General features: G+C 44.6%; 1 protein-coding gene across 3 annotated transcripts in view; it reads left to right on the forward strand.

Annotated features, from left to right (window-relative positions):
- Positions 1 to 14,315, forward strand: part of ACACA (acetyl-CoA carboxylase alpha) — a 134,288-nt gene that overhangs the window by 48,240 nt on the left and 71,733 nt on the right. For 2 of the 3 annotated variants that reach the window (XM_009881464.1, XM_009881463.1), the window contains 7 exons: positions 3,883 to 3,906; positions 6,533 to 6,676; positions 7,295 to 7,391; positions 8,737 to 8,844; positions 11,094 to 11,150; positions 11,461 to 11,505; positions 14,260 to 14,301. In XM_009881464.1, coding sequence (XP_009879766.1) covers positions 3,883 to 3,906; positions 6,533 to 6,676; positions 7,295 to 7,391; positions 8,737 to 8,844; positions 11,094 to 11,150; positions 11,461 to 11,505; positions 14,260 to 14,301 — 517 coding nt within the window. The remainder of the gene's footprint in view (positions 1 to 3,882; positions 3,907 to 6,532; positions 6,677 to 7,294; positions 7,392 to 8,736; positions 8,845 to 11,093; positions 11,151 to 11,460; positions 11,506 to 14,259; positions 14,302 to 14,315) is intronic. The other variant, XM_009881462.1, reaches the window with a different exon arrangement.

Below are 14,315 nucleotides of genomic sequence, written 5' to 3' on the forward strand. Positions count from 1 at the left end.
CTTTGGAGCTGGGAATGCACACAACCCGGCAAACACGGACGTACAGGCAAATGCCTTACGTAGGCTTGTCTAGGTTGAATTCATTCTTGGGACTGCATCCTGCTGTCCGTGATGCTTCCGAGGGTGGAAGTCAAGTCTAGTCATTAGTTGCTTTGTATTTCCAAGGGTATCAATATAAATGTCTCAACTATCTTGTGCTTGGTTTTGCCCAGTATCTCCTCTTTCTGTGCTTGTGGATGTTTGTCGAAACCCTACTTGGACTTTGATGTTGCTGATTTCCAGGCTTAAGAGTGGTGCATGATCTCTCCTTTGCTGTCTCTTGATGTTTTATCATCTATGGAGTATTTTGGTTCTTCTTTTTTTTGTCAGCCTCTTCCTTAGCTTACAAGTAGAAACCATTTTGAAGGCTGAAAGCCAAATTAAATATTGCAGTTTCCAAACAGTGCTTTTTACGGAAGAGTAAGAAACCAAAACTTGCTTACACTTGGAGCAGTGTTTGTAGGTTCCTTCCTACTATCATTTTACAATAATATACTCAAAAGATTTGAAATTCTGACAAAATGGAAGCGTTTTCTGTGGACAAAAGCAGTTGCTAAAACAGCCTCTTGCATCAGTCTTTGGATTGCTGCTTTTTGTGCTGCTTTGGACTCTAACCGTACGAGCCTGGAGACCTGAGTGTGTAACTCGTAGCATATCATTAGGTAGCCTGAGGTCCCCTCCTTGTTGCGGGAGACTGGCTGATATCGGGAGGGAGGAGGGGAAAATGATTCCAGGACACCTGTAAATCCCTGCAGTTTCGTGCTGAGGGTTTGATGTTAATTAGACAGCAGGCAGCGGTAATGTGTTGCAGTTCCCTTGGCTTGCCTGTTTCAGAAAGGGCAAAATCTTCCAACAGAGCAAAGAAGGGGCTGTTGAAGGGGCAGCAAACTGAATGGAACGACGATAATTTTATGCAAATTGGACTTCAGTAGCAGATTCAGCTTGGCTGAATCACAGAGGGAGCAGAAGAATAAGGAAAGAAAGAGGGAGAGGAAAAACCCAATCAAAATGTATGGTTTGAGGCATGTTTCACAGCCTTCTGTTTAGATTCTTCTACAGAAATGAAGAAACATAAGAGGAATGCCACTGGTCACAGCCAGTGGAATTGCTCTTTCTCCTGTGGTACTGCTGTTAATAACTACAAGTGGGTTATTCAGCCGACCTCTGCTGATTCCGCTTTGCTGCCTGATTTCAAAAGCTTCGCCCTGCGCTGGCACTCAATCACAGCTTGATATAACCAGTGGCGCTTTGCATGCATTGCCGTCATTTTCGTAGGGGAACGCTCTTGTTTAAAAAATGAACGGGAGGGGCAAGGGGAAACGAATCCAGATTCAACCAGGAGGTGCAGGGGGGAGCGAAGGGGACTTCTGTTTGCTTGAGCAGAAGGAGCAATTGTAGCAGTAGAGCTTCCATCGGTACGGAGCAGATTCCTAGTGAGATCAGCTTCCCCGGTCAAGAAGGACCTTTTTAAAAGTTCAAAGGAGAGAGGGAGAAGGGCTGGGGCTGGTGTGGAGAGAAGGTTTCTGATCCTGTGGTGGGCTGTGTGGAGAACACTGTTGGTGTGTGCTCCATCAGCTCTGCCTTCATTCAGCTCCCAGAACCATAGAATCACAGGATGGTTTGGGTTGGAAGGGACCTTGAAGACCATCCAGTGCCACCCCCTGCCCTGGGCAGGGCCACCTCCCCCCAGCCCAGGTTGCTCCAAGCCCCGTCCAACCTGGCCTTGAACACCTCCAGGGATGGGGCAGCCACAGCTTCTCGGGGCAACCTGCCCCAGGGGATCACCACCCGCACAGGGAAACATTTCTTCCTGATATCTCATCTAAATCTCCCCTCTTCCAGTTTGAAGCCAGTCCCCCTCATCCTGTCCTATGGCGGTGCTGCCAGTTGCGCTGACATTACTGTAAAGCCGAGCAGGTCGCCCTGCAGCTGGTGTTTTATTTGTCCGAGCTGCAGAGGTGTAGCTCAGAGAGTGGGGTGGAATGGCCCTTCACAAGGCCTGATTGTGCTGCCGACAGCAAACCTTTACCTCTTAGTGCATCTCAGTGACAAGTGACAATCCTGCTCCCGTTACGAAAAAGCCTTCCACAGCTCTGATGAGCTGTAGAAGCAAAGCCAGCCCCACGGCGTGCAGCGTGAAGACTGTTCCTCCCTTCTTTTCCGAGATCTTCAGCCACTGGGTCTTCCGTTTTCCTCATTGCGATTCTTGCCGTCATCTCTTCAGCTCCGTACCGAGTGGCTGGAGAACAGTTCCTGGAGCGAGGCAACAGGCTGCCCTTTTTGAGACGGAGAGGAGCATTTGTTATGCTGGTTTTTCTTTTTCTGTCTCTTTTCTGAAAGCGTTCCAGTGACCGCTGCACATTTTCTAGGTGTAGGAACCGCCAGTCCTCTCCAGACTATTTTTTCCAACTGAAGTAGGTCACATGCAGCTTTCCCACCATTTGCCAAGCTAAAAAAAAATAAAATCTCAACCCCTTGAGGCCTCGTGGCCCTTTCGGTCCTAATGACAGGCGCTACAGCACACTGTCCCTCCCCACTGCTTCCAAATGAAGTGAAACACCGGTGTTATTTAGCATTGAACCGATACATCTTTAGGCCATTTTGTGCTTCTCCTGTATGCCTTAAGGACATCACAGGAACTTTTCCCGCCTCTCCCAGTAATGCACCAAACATACAACCTTGTAGTGAATATGGCTGTGCTGTCACAAAACCAGTTTGAGAACAGGACCAGGTGCAGTCAGCGGTGTGACTATGGAAATACACTGGTCATTAAGTACCGAGACTTCATGCCCAGTGACGTGGGGTCTTGCCTATGGTCGAGGATGTTAAGAAAGTCTGTGATTTGGTCTCCTACGGGTTTCTGCGGGGAAGGGGAGGGTGAATGTCCGGTGACATGCTCCCTGAAGCTTTGCTTTCAGTCTTTTTATGTTTGCTAATCTCTTTGCGCAAGCCTCCTGCCTGCATGTATTTTTGTTCAATTTAAGCTTTACTATTTTGAATGTCAGATCACAGCACCTTCTATATCTTGCATGGAGTAATGTGCCACCGTAGGCTTCGTGAATGTAGCTAGGATGGGCTAGACTGTGCTGTTCTTACGCTGGTATGAAAATGTGCCCCTCACCTCCCTGCTCTCTTGTGTGCATCACTAAGCCCTAGTCTGCATGCAAAAATGTGAAGAGTTGGACTGATGTTATAAAAGGAACCGTAAAGTTTTCCTAAAATTAGCCTCAAGTTCTGCTTGTTCTTTCTGGTATCCAAGGCCGTGAATGCTGAAAATGCAAAGTATTGAATGGTGTTTGTGTATGTGTTTGCTTCATTACTGCCTTGTTGCGGGAGCCAGCGCGTGGGCTGCTGCTTAGCCTAGAGGTTTGGCAGTGAGGATTTGGCTTGGTTTCCTGAACCTCTCGCAATCTTCCTGTGTGATATGGCCACTTTCTGCATCTGTGCTGTTTGCCTCTCTGCCGGGGAGTGCACACTCCCTCCCCGGGGCTTGCTTGTGAAGCTCACTTGGTGTATGCGGAGGGCTTGGAGCGGGTGCCGTAGCAGAGGCTGTAGAAATGCAGAGTACCCTGCGAATACAGTGTGTTTTCCTGGGGTGTATTATTTTGCACGTTATGCGCGTGGTCTGTGCTCATTCCCGTGGCAGCCGTGGCAAGCGAAGTCAGGTGGTGGGTGCCTTCTCAGGGTCAATGAAATTGAATTCTTCCCCAATACCTGAGGGTTGACAAATTCTGGTTTAGAAAACTGTAAACTTGTTGCTGGTCTGTGTATCAGCTTGATGATAGTTCTTTATTATGGCTTTCACTAACCAATCTGTAACTAACTGTGGTTGTTTGATTACAGAGGGAACATCCCCACGCTAAACAGGTACGGTACTTGTCATCTTTTAAAATTTGAAAAGACAGACTAGAAAGAAGTAGCCTAATACTTAATGTTTTAACATGTTTTGTTTTAGTGCCCTTATCTTTACTTGGGAAGCTCTCAAACATAACTTTTCTTTTTCCTTCCCTTTTCCTCTCCCTTTGTCTAAAACATGTTTTCAGCTTTCCTTTACCCTTTAAAAAAGCTTTGCATGCAGCAATATTTAAAATTAAATTTGCCAGGTGACTCAGCTCATCTGCAGTATGGTACACAGCCAACTTCTAGCAGAACACTGTTTTTAGGGTCTCATTTTTGGAAGGGGATTCCCGGCTGTTGACCCTCTGGTAGGGTGTCACAGTGAAACAGGCAGTTACTCCCAGCCCGTAGCGTACCTGTTGCTGCTCTGGTTTCTTGCGACTAGCTTAGAATTCGTTGAGGCTGTCTCACCTCCCTCACACCATAGATGAATCTACATCTCAAACAGCTGACAGCATGTTTTGTTGTGTTTTGGATGCTAATTTTTCCTCCCATGTCTCAGTTGAAAAGTATTTCTTGTTTTAAATAATACATGAAAAATGTCTGCTGTCTTTTTGTTTAGTTACTGTTCTGTTGTAAGAAACGTACGCCAAGGCATGTCCTGAAAAATTTTTCTCTTTCAAAACGTGAATACCTATTATTTATTACTGCTTACAAGCCTATTTAGGGAAAAATAGTAAAAATGGGTTTGAAAGTCTCATGGCTCTTAATCAGAGATAAATTACGGAAACACAGAGTGACTTTAAACATGGAGAGCTATTAGTCAAACTGATGCTACTTTGGGCTTGTTAACAGTATACTTAGAACCACATCACAATGGTTTTCTCTACGTGGAGAGAAGGAACTCTTAGTAAGGCCGGTAAGTAGCAGTGCCAGCAGTCCACAGTTTGGTCCCGGGTCTGTGTGGCTGCCGGCGGTGCCGTAGCCATGGCGGGGCTCCTGGTTTGCCTGCTGTGCCACTGGATGTGATCCAGCACCGCGCTCGAGCACCTTTTTGACTTTACAAGTTGTAAGTCGCCCACGTGCTGTGCTGAATCAGTGCCCTGATTTTTTTTCCCCCCATTGCTTTCTGCCTCCTGTTGTTGTGGCACCAGTTGGGGAGGACAGAAAGTTGACTTCGTTAATGTCTTCCTAAGCCCCAGGAAGAGCAAAGAGAGGGAGAGCACACTGTTCCTGCATCGCAGAGCGCTGCCGTGTGCCAGCTCGGTGTCTCTGTCTCTTCAGAGCAAGCTTGAAGGTCTTGCTATGTTGCAGGGAGCTTTTGAAGTAGGTCCCTCAGTGAATTAAGATGACTCTGTAGCATAGTTCAGAAATTAGAGGTAATTATTGCAGAGGAGGCAAAACCCAATTCTAGTAGCCAGGGGAAGGATGACCAGTTAGTTGTATGCTTTTTGTTCACTGTGGGAGAAGCTTCCTCTGCTAGTCTTGGCCGTAACATTATAGGTCTTTAAAAAACCATAAAAATAATAATAATAGCCCAAAGCCCAAAATAATGCAAACTATTTCACAGCTGGTGTGTGCTGCCGTAGCAGTTGAAACGTATGAGAACTCAGGGGTACTTTAAAAGATTCGGGCTCTTGCCCTCTGCCAGGGAGGAAGGCTGACCCTTAGTGGACAGTGCTCCTGCCTTAAAGAGAAGACTCTTACTCAGTGCCTTCCTCTGAGCTTGTGTAAAGCTGTTCCAGTCCTCTTCACTTAAATAAGGAACTGGTCCTGTACGAGGGATGCGTGTACTGCAGGGTGTCCCAGCGCTTGAGCAGCAGCCGTCAGGCAGGAGTGCGACAGTGTCAGTGCTGGAGCTCTGCCTTCCTTGCTCCTTCTGCCCAACTGCTTGTATTTAGCAGCTGCCACCTTTTAGTGATCCAAACTGAGCAAAATAAATGAGTAGAGGGAGTTGCAATGTTTTTAAAGTATGGATTAAGTTAGATGGAGGAGCACAATTATGTGGTCAGCAGTTACAGTGGAAGGCGCTGGAACAGGACTTCATTTAGGGTAGGAGTACGAGAGTAAGACTATAGAAAAACCCCTTTCCAGGATAGGATTTCAGAGAGGTCACTGTACCACACTGCATTTGAGGAGCGTAAATTATAGTATGACCAGAAAAATCTTGGAAGCAATAACTTAATATAGCTTGGTACATTTCAACTTAATTTGTAAAAAATTACTAAATCTTTAAAATGTCAAAGCTTACAATTATTGTTGTTTATCTCAGTATTCCGCCTGTAAAGCAAAACATACATACAGGAGGAAAAATACGTTCAGCTTTGCATAGTCGTAATTCACCCCTTAAGAAATACTTGTTTTAAAGGGTTACAGCATTATTTCCTAACTCCTTTAACTGTTCCTGTACGTTGGGACAATGTCCGGATAAGGGCATTAATGGCACCAGAGGCGTGCCAGCGTTGCAGGGACTCTGCAGAAAACAGCACAGCGGGTCTGGCGTGCTGAAGAATCTAACAAACCCTGCAACACTTATACTGGATAAACAGCCACGCTTCAAGTGGTCAAAGCATACGCACACGCACAAATCTTTTTCCAGTGATATTCTTCTCTCCCTTGTCCCTACTAACTGTGATCTTATTGAATTGCCGTTTAGAATGTCCTTCTCTTCCAACCTCAATCACTACGGGATGGTCCATGTAGCTAGCGTGAGTGATGTGCTGCTAGACAATTCTTTCACTCCGCCGTGCCAGCGGATGGGTGGAATGGTCTCCTTCCGCACGTTTGAAGATTTTGTCAGGTACGTGGGGAAGAATGACGATTGTTTGTGTTGCCAGCTTCCTAGGTGGGCCCAAATGGAGTCGGACAAAGTCTTTGCCTTGTCTAGAGTCAGGTTTAAACTGGTCCTGAGCCTGTTTGCTAAGTGTCTGGAGTTCAGGTGGGAGTTCGTTTGGATCCCCTTGGCTGTCTCCTTGAGACAACGGAAAGTTTCAGACTGCTGCAAGAGCAGTTTGCAGCAGAAGGATCAGCATCTTGAATTTCTGCTGATTGGAGATCGTTTGCGATGTGCTGATTTCTTCTAACGCTCTGGTTCACGCGTATATCCGTGGGAGGATGTGTTTTTTATGCTTTCAACCTTCTAGGGGTGGGCAAAAAAACCCCAGCAGAGCCCATCGCAGTCGAGAGGGCCTGCATAAGATCTCTGCCAAAGAAGAGCCTGGAAGACCCAGGCTCTGCTTTGATTTGGGGGGTGGAGGAGGTATTGCCTCCGCCGTTTGAGTTTCAGACCTGCAAAGGGAAGGTGTCCTTTTCTCGCCCTCCCCTCCTTAGCAACATGATTTGTGGATTTTCGTGCTGTGTGCTTGCGGTGGGCTAGCAGCAGCGTGTTGATGACTAATACTTCTCTGGTGTATTTCAGAATCTTTGATGAAGTGATGGGTTGCTTCTGCGACTCTCCTCCCCAGAGCCCAACCTTCCCTGAAGCTGGCCATGCTTCCTTGTATGATGAAGACAAGGTACAGTAGTTTTTTCTCTTGAGATTGCTCTCAGGTTGGAAATAGAAGGCGTGCAGAACGCCGCAGTGACTGCAGGCTAGATACTTTTCACTAGTTCGAGTGCTGGAAGCAGGAGTTAAGAGCTTTATGTATTTATGTATGTGATTTGTTTGCTTGTTCCACAGCAGGTGATTCAAAGTAGGTGGCCATTTTCTGACTCTGTTCTAAAACCACGGCCACGTCTCCTTCTCTCCATGTAAATTTAGTTTGTAGCTTTTCACTTCAGCAGAATTACCGGATCCACAGCAGCGTAACTGAGAGTTTACACCCACGGTTAAGTTTCTAGACCTTCTCTGTGCATCAGGGTGTTCATCTGCGTATGCAACTGCCTTTGCCTTAAGTATAACTTGCCTTATTTTCTGTCTTACACCCTTCCTAGTCACATTCCATTCTGATTCTCCCCTCTGTTCTACCTCTTAGAACTGTCTTTAGGAGGAAAAGATGTGAGGAACCCCTCAGTTTTTGCATTGATGTGGAGAACAGGTGCAGAGGCAGCAGCTGGTTTATGATGCTTAGTGACAGAAGAGCGGGTTCCCTTAGACACAGGAGCTGCCGCGCGCTGCTCTGTCCTGCCCCCAGCAGTGGGAAGCTGTTGCAGTACAGTCTGTGGCCAGAACAGGGCTTGGTTTTAAACTGGTCCCTTGATCTCGATGTGTGTAAGTACTGTGGCCATGTTCCACAATATTACCGTCAGCCTTAACGTCCTCAGATCTCTCTCTTTACCTCCCCCTCGCCTCACAAAGGATAATTTCCTGTTCGTAGTCAGTTTTTCACAGTTAACCACGGGCTCTTAAATGCTAAATTTGTCAATTCTCAGAGCTCTAATGTAATTGATGCTTCCACATCATTTCATTTTGTTGTAGATATGAAAACACACATTGTTTTGCTCCTACACGTTGAATTTGCTTAATTTCATTACCTTTCCTGATGCCAAAGTCCTCTAACGTCCTGCCTGTGCTGCATCTTGTAAAGAGAGGACCTGACCCTGCGTTCTTTCTGCCTCCAAATGAAGCACACTTCAGTTAGCCGAGTCAGATGTGACCGCCAGAATTGGATTCTCCAAATGAAGCTCCTGTTTGCCGTTTGTGCACATTAACTCTTACTTCTGCGAAACTGCAAGTTCGTGAGGCTGCTTGGTCGAGGGTTTCCCTCCTAGTTTGCCGTGGTTTACAGCGTGCTCTGCTGACGTCATTTTTCCTTAGGGCATCTGTGTGTTAGTGTTGTATTTAGGGAGCCTCTTCTGAGAACTTACAGGTGTTAAATTCTTAACTCTTTCTTTATGGGGAATATTTTCTTTAAATTACAGACTGCCCGCGAGGAGCCCATTCACATTCTTAATGTTGCTATTAAAACAGACAGTGACGTTGATGACGATGGGCTGGCAGCCATGTTCAGAGAGTTCACGCAAAGCAAGGTAAGTTGCCTTGATTCTCTCTCTGGAACTGTGTGATTGTGCAGGGCAGTTCTGTCTGCTTTTGGGAAAAGTCAGTGCGTTCCTCAGGTTTTTCTTTGTTTATTTCAAAACGAATAAATGCAACAGTTACATCCTTAATTTATCCTACCTGAAACCTTACCACTTCTTTGGGTGTAGCTGCACCTTTCTGAAGCCTCCAGGTTATTTTTTCTCTTTGGAGTGCATTCTAATCCGTTGGGTCAGGATTTCTTCCCTTAAATATTGGATAGGATAAAAGACCTTTAAGGTTTTAAATGCCTCAGGTCAGTCTTCAGTATCTATCTCCAGGTGCTCTGAAAGAATGTGCTATATCCCTCTCTCTGGTGGTAGTGCAAACAGAGTTGGGAAATTGTTGTTATCCCAGTTGTTATATGAGTAACAGAGGCATAGAAGATGACATTAAAATGGCCTATATCTTCTGTATCATGATACTCCTAATGCAATTAAAATTTGTTCTCGTCGTTGGCGTGCTAGAGCATCCAGCCCACCTCGTGTGATATTTCTGGCCCGAGGTGGAATTGATTTGGTATGTTGTGTTGCTCTGTCGTAAGTATGGGCTATGCTTTAGAGTACCAAATGTTAGTCCTGTGGTCACTGGTGAGACAACATGGGTTGGGGAAAGCCTCCTCGTGTCCACTGTGCCCTCTGGTGTCTGCCTGCACTTGCTTTTCTGGTTGGTGCGGAGAGCTCCTCAGCGGGCTGGTGGACGTGAGTAGCCCGTCAGGCACTGGGACTCTGCGGCATCACTGGTACCCACAGTGACTGTGGCAGCACTGAGCCAGTAGTTTCCAACTTCTCTTCCCAGTGTGGGAGGCGGTCATACATTCTGCAGAAATGAGGGGTTCCAAAATGGGGCTGGTATCCACCTCAAACCAGGACAATAACCTCAGCAGCTTCCTGTCTCTTTAAGCAAAGAAAATAATCAAATATAAAAATTAAAACTTGTTCTGCCTTTCATCTGCTTGATCATGCTCCAGGCGTTTTATGGGAGGGGATAAAAGGAAAGAAATAAAAAAAAAAAATCCAAAACACATTAAACTATCAAATAGGTTGATCCAAATTGTCCAAATAATCTTCTAGTCCCAGCATGTTGTGTGTGTTTTTTTTAATAGAAATTAGGATCATATACTTGTAAATGACTTGTGGAGGAGATTGAGGCAGTCAGTGTAAATGGAGTTTCTCCAGGTGCTGATGGCTAATCGCTCTGTAATAGCTGTGGACTTGCTGTGAGACCCACATTATTACGATGTAATCAGAATCCTGTTGCTATGCTGTTATTGTCTGCCACTTGTGGAATTTTAAAAGCAATAACAATTTTTGCTTTTTAAATCATGGCATTATTAAAGTTATTTTCTTCCTCTTGCCATGAATATAGTCCCTGATGCTCATTTTCAAAGGGCTTAACCTTAGTAAAACATTTCAGTCTCTGCCGAAAGGGGTTGTTTTGTTCCTGGTCTAGCTGAGTTCTTGTTTCTTTTTTTGTTGGTCTTTTTTTTTTTCCTTTGCTTTTAAATTGGAAAAAGGAGGAGAAAGGAAAAAGTTGTAGAAAGAGGAGATCTTAACATTTAAAAGATCAGTGGTGTGGCAAATACTGATTTTGAAGTGTGGCTTAGTAGAATTTGATAAAGAAGCGACGAGAATGGATATTCTCTCATCGGTTTGAAAAAAACAAGTAACGCTTATCATTTATAACCTTTGCGATATTGGCACATCTGTCCTTTGGTGGGGGTTGTCTGTGTGCTTATTGTGCCAAAATCAAGTTAAGTGCTGCGTGCGTCTTTGGGTCAGTTCCTTTGAAACTCATTTTCCATCATTTTCCATGGCCTTACCATATCTTCGCTGTACTCCCTCCAAAAAATAATCTTTGCAAAAAAGACCAACTACCCTTGGCAGATGAACAAGGCGCCATCCTGCCAGGCTCGTCGATGACTCTTCTGCTTTGCCTGTTAGCAAGGCTCAGCTGCAATACCGCGTTCTTCTGATTTGGTTCCTTACCTCTTCAGATTAAATGGATTTGCTTATGTGTGCTACTAGACGATCATCGGATGAGAAATCTTAGCTATGAGTAGACTGAAGTGGACTAGGAGCTTACAGCGTGGATGCAGGAGGATCTGTAGAGCTTTTTCAGTTCATAGAAGACTTTCACGTGTTTTTGATGTGTTCTTGTTCTGATAATCCGCTCGCCTGATGCCATCCTTGCCTTTTTGCAGAAATCAGTCCTGATTGAACATGGGATCCGGAGGCTGACTTTCCTTGTAGCACAAAAGGTATTTCGATATCTCTCACGCTGCTCAGCACTCCTTGGTTTCTAGCTCATAACAGCATTGACATTCGATGTGTTTTTTCCCAAATTAAATGCTGTATTACCTATATTTAGTTCTCTCTTCACTGTTTTTGTTCTCTGAAATTTGAAATGGTTGTGATGAATTTGCTTAAGAAAATTAATTTACAATTGTAAACAATCTTGGCACCTCTTGTATTCTTGAATTAATTAATTTTTGATTTTCATCCTAATTGCTAGCTTTCTTCTGCTTTTTTTTTTCTTGTCTTCCTGTGTTTGTACGTTTCGTTTGTAAGGACTTCAGGAAACAGGTCAACTATGAGGTGGATCAGAGATTTCATGTAAGTAAAAAGGGCCTAGAACATGGTGGTATTCTTGACCTGAGGCCAGGAGACACATAAGTGACTCTGGACTTCTCATTTGGTTCTTAGTCGGGCATTTAATGCCAACATTGGTGTCAAAGTGAAGTGAAGTATTCAAACATTCAAATACAGGAGTGGGCCCGTTGCATTCGGTGGGGCCATTCACATGCTAAAGTCTCTCTTGTTACCTGGCTGAACTCACGACTGCCACGTTGATACAGGTCTTGTTTGCTTCAGTATCGTTTTGTATCCCAAAATGTAATTACACAATTAAATGTTCGTATTTCTTATGTAGTGCAGTGATTTCTTTAGGCTTCTTACTGATTTTAAAATAACTTAGAGGAGTAGTTGAAGTGACTTGCTGAATTCCGCATAATGGCTTACTGAGGTGGAAAACATTTGATGCTCTTACTGCTAAGAATTACTTCTTTTCCCGGGGCTTGGGCATCAGCGAGGGCTAGTTTTGCCCTGTTTTCAAGGTGACAATGTAAGGCATAAACCAGATTTTTATCCCTTGTGTATCTGCTTTACAACTCTGGAAGTTATTAGGAGTCTTGAAAGTGCAAGAAATTTGTCCTGTGCTCAACACAGCTGGTTTAGCAAGCTTCACGAAAGGAAAACTAGGTTATGGATCAGCAAAAATAGTATTTGAACAAATGTGGGTATCACCACATGGGAATCGCTGCCCACAGCGCAGGTACAGACACGTATCTATCAACGGCTTATGTAGGAAACTGGACTCTTGGGAGACGTGTTGGGACCTTAAGCAAGAAAGTCCAGACTTTAGATTTTAAAAAAGGAGGTTTTAGAGAACTGACTTGATATTTGGGGAATGAAAAATAAGAGTCTCTGAATAAGCACGGCAGCATGTGTCAGTGGTCAGAAAAGAGGCAAAGAACAAAAGGAGTCATCACCAGAAGTTTTCCCCGAGCTGCCGTTTGGAGCGATGGACTGTTAGGATGCCTCTCACTCCGGAGCCAGAGGAGGCAGCGTGGTACGTCAGCTGTTTGCAAAGTTTGCAGAGTACCTCTGGGATCTTCTGTGAGTGTCAGTCTTTATTACTGTCTCCTATTCTATTCCGTTTATTACTGGACCAACTATTAACTTAGCCGGGGCCTGGGCTTGGGTTTGTTTTTGTTTTAATTACAGTCTATATAATTAGTTCCCAGCATGTTGAGGTAATAGAGAGTTGCTCCAGCAAGCTTCCAATTTCCTCATCTCATTAGGTTTTTAACGTGATTATTAGTATAATAATCAACTATGATGATTTCTGTTGCAGCTTTTCACATTCTGCGGTTTGCAGGGTGTCTTGATTGGCTAATTTAGGCAAATTATTTTGATTGTCTTGATGATGGTTGGTTGATTAGAACACAGCGGGGGTATAATTCTTCTGCCTAGGAAATGGAGCACTCTTTTGGATTTTGGTACCAGAGCACCGAGAATTTTTGTGTGTGTGCACATCTAATTATTATATTTGCCCACAACGCCAGTCAAATGCCTTGAAAGCAATCACATTAGTGATAGAATGAGCGTGGATGATGATAGGAGAAATTGGCAGCGTGCAGAGGAGGACAGGTAGGAGGGATTTGGAAGAGAAGTGAGGAAACATGGAAGTGGTTGTTTTCTTGGAGTATGGTTGATGCTCGTAGGCTCACCTGATATGCCCATCGCCTGAATTTTCAGGCAGGATTTCTTGTGCCACTGCCTAGTCTGGAAGGCGCACTCCAGGCAAACACAAGTTGTTTTGCTCAACTGAGAGTCATCAGGTGAAGTTCTGGTGACTGTTTTTTATAGGAGGTGAGGAAGGTCACTAGCTCAAACATTACTGCTAGCCTTAAAAGCTGTGTTGCTCAGTAGAGCCTTATCCTCTGTCACCATGCGCTGGTGCGCTGAATCTGGCTAGGGCTGCGCATCTTTCGTCGGCAGGGAAAGGTGTTTCAGAAATTCAGCGGCTCCGGGTCAGATTCCTTCTTTTTTTCTCAGACAGTTCTGGACAGTTGTGCACGCTCTCAGGCCACTTTAGCATAGATGGCTGGTGTTCTCGTGTTGGTGCAAAGCATTCACAAAAGTTCCTCTGCCCAGTAAAAGTGTAATTCCAAAGAAATTGGATGGCTTTACTGGGATGGAACTGGAGGGATAGGTAGAAGGCTTTCAATTTGCTGGGATTTTATATGTGCAGTAGAATAACAGGGAAACCGACTCATATTTGGGGGATTTTTGTAGAGTACTATTTAATACATGAGGTTAAAGTTATTTGCTTACAATTAGTAGTTTTCCTTGGGAAGAGGATATTTCTAGCAGTAATAGCATGAAGAGAGCTATAGAATACACATCATTGTTTTGTGTACATCTCCTTACATAATGGAGTGTTAATATCACTGTATGGCTCCCAAACATTTCCACAGTAATCGTAATAAAACTAGAAGTTTCCCACTGCTGTCCAGACAGTTCCACGTTATTCTCTGTTAATAATTGATAAAAATAATAATCAAAAGCCAATCAAGTAGTCTCTGTTGTGTTAGCAGTGGAGACAGGTTTAAACTACCTCTGCTGCCTTGTTGAGGGCAACTTGATTTTCCCCCACCCTTTGTGATGTTGAAAAAGTAGCTTGTAACAACTTCTGTCATCTCCTCTGCTGTGGTGCTACTCCGGGTCTGGCCTGAGAGCGATCTCGGGGTAGATCAAGTGCCTTACTTTTGGAGGGCTAACATCATTGTTTTTATTTTCAAACAGAGGGAATTTCCAAAGTTCTTCACGTTCCGTGCCCGGGATAAGGTGAGTTGCATATT

The sequence above is a fragment of the Charadrius vociferus genome, unplaced genomic scaffold (genome assembly GCF_000708025.1).
Source record: "Charadrius vociferus isolate BGI_N301 unplaced genomic scaffold, ASM70802v2 scaffold323, whole genome shotgun sequence".
Lineage (NCBI taxonomy): Eukaryota > Metazoa > Chordata > Aves > Charadriiformes > Charadriidae > Charadrius > Charadrius vociferus.